General features: G+C 37.2%; 1 protein-coding gene across 1 annotated transcript in view; it reads left to right on the plus strand.

Moving 5' to 3' along the window:
* Positions 1-7,707, plus strand: part of IL1RAPL2 (interleukin 1 receptor accessory protein like 2) — a gene marked incomplete at both ends in the record, with an annotated part of 1,067,560 nt that extends 1,059,853 nt beyond the window's left edge. The window contains one exon of the mRNA XM_082681729.1: positions 7,010-7,707. Within this exon, the coding sequence (XP_082537855.1) occupies positions 7,010-7,707 (698 nt within the window). The remainder of the gene's footprint in view (positions 1-7,009) is intronic.
* Positions 7,708-8,095: the final 388 nt, after the last annotated feature.

Raw genomic sequence — 8,095 nt, forward strand, 5'->3', positions numbered from 1 at the left:
TTCTGCAGAGATTTAAAAGCATAAAAATATAAAAGTTAATCAACTGGTCAGATGGAGAGAATAGTACTCCAAGACTAAAAGTAGAAACAACCCAATCTTATAGCTTTTGTTTGCCCTTAAGAGAAAGCAAGCAAGGTGCTTAAAAGTGCATGTGCAATACTGATTAACAATTATAAATTGAGCTAGTTCTGGCTGAAGTTTTAGAAAAATCTATAGATGATTAAGTGCACATTAAAGAGAAAAAAATCTTTTAAAGTCTTTTAGCTGAGTTTCCTCTTCTAATCATAGGAAGACTATGGGGATCTCTGTGTGAGTTCTTCCTGCATTATTGCACCAGAGAAAGACACTAGTGAGTGAAAAATATTATCGTGCGTATGGCTGATCAGCCATGTCTATTGAAATTATATTTATGAATTTGGCCTCAAATATCAAATTGTCTTTCCATTTGTTTTCATGCTCAAATTTCTATTAGTTTTTCTCACTCAAGAATCCTAGGACTCTTTCAGTAATTTAAGGGAAAATTATAATGTCTGATTACATTCTTGCATGTGCTAGACCTTCCTCCCTATTCTAATCTTCAGTTCTTTAATGGCCATGTGATTGTGCTGACATTGAAATGACAAATGACTAGAGAATACATCTGGTGTCACATGATCCCTAGTCACTTATGAAGTGAGGCATGCAAAAAACATTTTTGTACATGGATCTGTAGCTACTCATTGCCAATAGTTCCTCTAATAGCTGGACATATTGGATACCATTCAAGGAAATTGTCCTTGGGGAGTAATAAATTCCTTTTCCAGGCAATCTGACGTCTGTGACCTAAAAAGTGTGAGGCAGGGGTGACATGCACAGGCATGGAAATTTAACACATTGTGTACAATTTACTCACATGGAATAAAATTAGATAAGCCCACCATCCCCTTCATGTTAGTCAAGAGAGAGGGAACTGTATCCAATATGCCCCGCAAAATACTGCAGTCAATGGACTGATGTTTCTCATCAATGTTTGAGGTAGAGGAAGAATCCACTGTGTAGAATTTCAATCAGGAAATCTACTTTTTGGATAGCACAAAGAACAGACACCTTAAAAAAAAAGTAGAAGACCAGGATAAAATTGTCTTAAGTACCAAAGGAACCACAGAAAAGACTATATAAGGAGCAAGTTGTCTTGTTCCATATTTATCAAGATTGCACTGATTAGAATTAGTTATATCTACAAATTTTTAGGGCATGAGTTTAAGGAGGAAAAGAGGAGGGGAAGAACATTTTGCAGGCTCTCTTTGTTTGCTACTCTCCACATTTTCTTTCTTTTAGTATTCTCTGAATGTGTTCTATTACTTACCTCTATTCTCAGTGAAGAGGTAAAGAGGGAAGAGAAAGAATTTAGAGATGTGGACAACATTCCAGAGTAAATTCTGCCCACTGTCATGCTTCCCTGTCCATCCACTGGTGAAATGCTATAGCAAAAGTAAAGGATTCATTACCAGAAATACAGCCTCCAAACTCAAAACTGTAAATAAATTGTGGTTCCCTGCACTCACAAGGACTCAACAAATCCATGTTAATGTTGATCAACTTTTTAATCAGAATCAGTTAGAACACTTACACTAGTCAATAGAAAACAAAACTCCTGCCAAAAAATTTAGCCCAGTGAACTATGAATTATCAAGCCAAGGACTTAGAGGAGGGGCCAGGGAAGGTTTTTATAGGGCAAGTAATATCACACACTGTTCAGAAAGCCCCCTACTCCCCTCACACACACCTGGCTAAATAAAAAATTTTGTACCCTCAATATCTGTGGCAGACAACACAGATTCTTACATCTGCCAGATACAGAAGCAAGACCCAAAAGCTTTAGCAACGTTGGCCAAGACAAAGAGTGAAGTTGTCAACCTGTATCTCTTTCAATAGGTTAGTATTAAGTATCATTATTTTACATGCAGGTAGTATTTTCAGTAAGACTACATTATAAAGTACCTCACTGTATGCCTCTATTTATACCAGAGGTCTAATAATTTTTTACCAAATATTTAGTGCTGAGTAATACACTTTTTTTGATACATGTGAAACCTGTATTATTTTTGCTGGTTTTTCCTCACCAGTCATAGGAGTGGATCAATCACTGTCAGAAATTGTCTTGATTTTAAGTATTGACATATTAACCCATAGGTTTAATAAATATCACCATTTATAGCTATCAATTAACTAATATTCACTAAAATTGGTGGGGTATTATTCAGTTTTGATGCATCCTATCTCACCCTAATGATTTTTCTGTTTAACTGATATTGGTTGTACATAGCTGTGAATATAAGCCAACCAAGATTCTATTATTTGAACCTGGCAAAGTAATAAATTATGCTTTTGTTCACAGACTAAGTATTTGTCTTTTAATTTTTAATATGCTATCTGCCCCTAATAATGATCCTGACATAAGTGGAAGTGTCAACACAAAGATAATTTATAAGTAGCTAATTGATTAGTTTGATAAATCATATGGTTAGTAGGCAGTAGCAAGACCACATAGAAATTCATGAATGAGAGTGTTTTCACCTTGTCCTTCTGCCTACATCTGCAGTAGATTCAAAGCCTGGCATTTAAGAGTACTGAGTTCTTTTGGGAAAGAATATACATCCCATTAGAAGCAATTTCTTGGGGCTGCCATTATATTCTTTCTGCTTCTATTTTGTCCTTTTATTTCTTCCTTCAGTTTACATTTTGCTTTGTTAATGTGTCCTGTTTTCAAGTCACTTTTGTAGACTGAATTCTATTTTTCTAAATACACTGGAATTTTGGTTTATACAACTGTCCGTTTTTTGTTTGTTTGTTTGTTTTTTTACAAAATTGTGAAGATCACAAATAGGTTAAGTGTAATAGCTTTGTTTCATGGCTGATAATCTAGTGTGGTTTCATAGCCTTGTTTAGAGAAACAGAATGCTGTCAGACACAACCCTCTTTAGTTTTTTCTGTCATCGTAAGTTACTTCAAACTAAAATCTGCAAAGAAATAATGACCTTTCATTTAAGGGATACTTTATATTTTTATGTGGAAAAAAAGAGTCTTTTAAGGGATTCCTGCTACTCAGTTGCTAAATTTGCCTGAACAAGTCAGGGCAAGATTTAGCGAGTATTCTTATGTGCTGTGGATTTAGGGATTTTTTTTTTGAAAAACATTTCTTTATTATCTCTTCGTGGTAAGAAACCTTTTAAAACGGTTTCTGAAGTTTTCTAACATGTCTCCCACAAAACCACAGCCCTACCATGACAAACACCACTGCCTGTCATGGACTACACTAGCTATGGACCAGCAATGCCTTAACTTGATGCCTGTTTCTGCTTAGTTTATTTGGAACTTTTCCAAACCTAAACATCCTGATTGGTCTCTAATTCAGGGGTGGCAACCTTTCTCTGTAAAGGTCCAGAGAATAAATATTTTAGGCTTTGTAGGTTATATATGGTCTCTGTTGCATCATATTCTTTATTTCTTTTACAACCCTTTAAAAATGTTTTAAAAAATCATTCTTAGCTCACAGGCCATACAAAAACAGGACATGGTCCTAATGGATCAGGCTCCAATTCACAGTCATTGGATACAGACATGCAACCCCAGGGTAAGGGGAAAATTATTTTGGGCACTTGCTGTGTAGGAGCCAGCAACGACTGCCTGGCTAAAGATTAGCAAGTAAAAAATATTAACTCTACCTGTTGGGTCCCTTGCTAATTTATTTATACTTTTCATGATATCTAGGTCCTTGTTTTTTCCCAAAGATAAAGAGACAGAAAGAAAAGATTTAGGAAGGGAGGGAGAAAGGGGGCAAAGGGAGATAGGCAAAAGAGGAAGGGAGAGTAAGACAGGGGAAGGGAGAAAAAAGTGAGAAAGAAAGCAAAGAGGGAGGTAAAAGGACAAGAGAAACAGCACAGGAAAAGAAAAAAAAAAGAAATGGAGAAAGAAAGAGGAGCAAAGGGGGTGAGAATAAGAAAAAAAAAACATAGAAAAACAGAGAGAACAAACCAGAATATGGAAGCTAGGGCACAGTCTCTCCTTCTTTTCCTGAGAGCCAGGCAGCTCTTAGCGGCACCTCCCCAGCTGCTTTCAAACATTGAGGTTGCTGCCCAGCCACTGATCACCATCCCAAGAAGTGAAATGTGGGCTTCACATCTGAAAACTTCCACTTGGTTTTTCACCAAGTGAAATGGAACACGAAATTCAGGGCCCAAGAAAATGGCTCATGTTTTCTTTGGGACACTTGGGCTGTGTCTACCCAGGGAAAATTTAGATGTACTGACTGACTGACTCCAGTGCATATGATTAATGTATATATAGGGCAAACCAGGATAATTCAGACCTTTTTTTCTTCCAGAGCAGGTTTTCAGCCGGAATTATCTGGATGGTTGCCTCAACTCTCCACTAGGCTTTGCCAGGATAAGCACAGCCAGTGTAGTATGCAGGAGACAGGGACCACTCCCTCTCTCCAAGGTTCCCTTCAACACCCACACCCTGTGCAGCTGGGTGTAGTGGGATCTGTCCTGACAGGCATTCTTTCTGGGGGCAAGTGAAAATTCTGTTTAATGAATCTCTAAGAAGCCCCCCAAACCCTAAATTTTGCATTCTGCTTAGCTGTCAAATGGCAAAGTGTAATAGAATGGTGAAGGGGGAGAACAATATTAATGCGGAAAAATGTTGTACCCTGTTCCCTTCCCCAATCAAGAAAGAGGATAATAAAGCCAAAGCCTATGACTTCCCAGTCAAATTCATTAGTGTGTATGTATATAGTTTCTCTTATGACTGAACACTTGAGTTGTAATTTTCTTGAAATGGATAGAGATATGTATAGCTATACCTTTTGTTTTTAAAAGTATATTTTAAAAATAAATTACATCCCAACACATAGAAACAGCATTGTTCATAGAGGTATAGTTTCTGTGACAAATGTGCTCCTGCCAAGGTTTGTACAGATCAATTTTTAAAAATTAAATGTAAAGCTACAATTAATGAGGGACAAATGCTACTTGGAATAATTCCTCAGTAAATCAATTGGTAAGGAATTCTTCTGTAAAAATAACAATTAACTCATACATAACCTGGTAAAACTGTGTTTTCATGGACTCCTGCACTTATACCATGTATAAGTTTGGGGTTTGGTTTTGTTTCATTTTGTTTGGAGGAAAGGTGAAAAGAATAATGGGAAAGATGCATGATAGTTTATTTTACTGTATCTTACAGATCCAACTTCTAATGATGAAGCTTCCCACATAACTTCTTTCTTTTTGGGAGCAGAAAGAAAGGAAGAAAATGAAGAGTCAGAGCTGTTGATACATTGGGATAATATTTTTCCACTCTATTGAAACTTTCTACCTTTCCTTCCATTCTGTTTCACCAGTTCTCTAAATGACAATTACAGAGTGATAACTTCCCCATTGCTACTTGTGTGGTATTTTTGTTTGGTTTTTTGTTTTCATTTTCATTTTTTGCAGATTTCAATGCTGATTTTTTTTCCTTGAAAACGTGATCTCTAAAAGAAAATGCATAAAATTCTTAATGGGTTCCCTCCCCACTTAGAAGTTGCCTTATTCCCTCAGATACAGTCTCTGTAACTACTGCATGAGAAAGTCCTGAAATGTATTAAGTAAAAACCAAAACAGCAGTAACAACAAATTGTTAAATGGGCAATTCTCTGTGTATCTCTCAAAAAGTTTTTTGTTTATCTGTAGGGTGTATAGAAAATTTGCTCTTTTTCACTTGTGAAAGTGTTCTTGCTGCCAAATGGTAGAAATAAAACCCTGGAAAAGAGAGATCATCTGTAAAATATGCATCTGTAAAATAAGTTTCTCTTTTCAAATGGCTTGTACTGGGCTGTTTGGTGGCCCCTCACTGTGTACTGGACGTGACTCCTTGAAAGCAGTCTGTAACCTTGGGCAGATTTGCAGTGACAAATGTTGCTATGCTTCTGTAAGCACTGCTTCTGCTAGAGGGCACTGTACATTAGACAAGGCCTTGTGCTCTGCTTAGTAAAGACAGCTCTCTGTTGCAGCACCTGTGTCCAAGTCTCCATTTGTTAACACATGTGTGTGTTTCCCTTTTTGGCGGATAAGACTTTGGGAAGCACGGTTGCAAAAGGATTATTCCATGGGATAAACAAATCTAGAGTTTGTTGAGTGTTTTTCTACTAGGAAAAGGACATAACTTGTTCACCTCACTTTCAGAATTGTTCCACAAAGTAGAGCAAAGACTTCTCAGTTGATAGACTCCTCCCCCTTTACTGTTCTTTCCACACCACCCCCCACCTCTGACTCCACCCCTCACTCCTCCTCTGAACAAAGAGCAGCTGGTTCAGATTAAACTCATGGGCACACACACACACACACACACACACACACACACACACCACTTCCCTACCTCCGGGTTTGAAGGGCAAAATGGAGAATGTAAGGTTGCAAAGAACAGAAGGTATTCTGAGAAACAAGCTAGGATTGTAGAAGAGATTTTCCACCATCTCTAGCACATTATCTTTGAAGCATTTATATATTTATATATATATAATATATATATATATATTATATATACATAGACCCCCTACTTGTTGGAAACTGGGGGAAAAGCAAACCAAACCCGTAAATACAGTGACCTTCATTAAAAGGTTCCATTTCTCTTTTCATCAACCCGCTGATTGCTTGTTCACTTAAGAGTACTAGCCTTGAAGCCTGCCTTGAATTAAATGATTAAGTAAATAAAAATAACTGAACTACACCTAAGCTCTTAAGAAGTCAGAGTTTATATAGCTAACAGAACACTGTAAGTAATGATGAGGGGAAAGAAAAGTATTAGAAGATTTTTTTTTCATTTTTATTTTTAAGGCAACAAGCCTTCTGAGTGTGCAATACAAGAAAAGAAAATGTGATGTACCTTAGTGAAAGACTGGATCTTTGCTATACTAGGGTGCAAACCTAATGCTTTAAAGACTGGAAATGTCTTTGTTTTACTTTTTCTCTCTTTCTGTGATTTGTAGCCTACATTGAAGATCTCACAAGATGTGTTGAGCAAAGCAGAAGACTTATTATTGTGCTAACTCCAGACTATATTCTCAGACGAGGATGGAGTGTTTTCGAATTGGAAAGCAGACTCCATAACATGCTAGTCAGTGGAGAAATCAAAGTGATTTTGATTGAATGTACAGAATTAAAGGGGAAGGTGAATTGCCAGGAAGTGGAATCACTAAAGCGCAGCATCAAACTTCTGTCCTTGATCAAGTGGAAGGGACCCAAGAGCAGCAAATTAAATTCTAAGTTTTGGAAGCACTTAGTATATGAAATGCCCATCAGGAAAAAAGAAATGCTTTCTCGGTGTCATGTTCTGGACTCCGCAGAACAAGGACTTTTTGGAGAACTCCAGCCTATACCATCTATTGCCATGACCAGTACCTCGGCCTCTCTGGTGTCATCTCAAGCTGACCTCCCAGATTTCCACCATTCAGATTCGATGCAAATGAGGCACTGTTGCAGAGGTTATAAACACGAGATGCCAACCACCACCTTGCCAGTACCTTCCTTAGGCAACCACCACACCTATTGTAACCTGCCTCTGACACTACTCAATGGACAGCTACCCCTTAATAATGCCCTGAAAGATACCCAGGAATTTCATAGGAACAGTTCCCTGCTACCTTTATCATCCAAAGAGCTTAGCTTCACCAGTGATATTTGGTAGCGGAAAATCTGAAGTCTTCTGAACAGCTATGTGAGCATAAAAATTTCTGCTATACCAAGCAAAAAGTACACCTAATAACATTGAGGTGCTGAAAAGGTGTTCAAAGAAAAAGGCACAGAAATCACTTTTGTATCTAATTTTTTTTGTTTACATTTCCAGAGTAGTGGGGGGATAGAAGGACCTGCTTTTGTAGTATAGTACGTTGTTCCAATGTACAGTTTTGATTTCTTCCTTAAAAGAAAACAATATTAAATTCTATTCTATAGAGTAGGTTTTATGATACCACTTAGACTGCAAGTTTGGTAGGTAAGTTAATATTTATGAATATTTCAGTATTTACATGTTATTTGAAAGCAGGAAATTTAAAGACTTTAACTGAATTTGAAAT

The sequence above is a fragment of the Grampus griseus genome, assembly GCF_964374135.1.
Source record: "Grampus griseus genome assembly, chromosome: X".
NCBI lineage: Eukaryota > Metazoa > Chordata > Mammalia > Artiodactyla > Delphinidae > Grampus > Grampus griseus.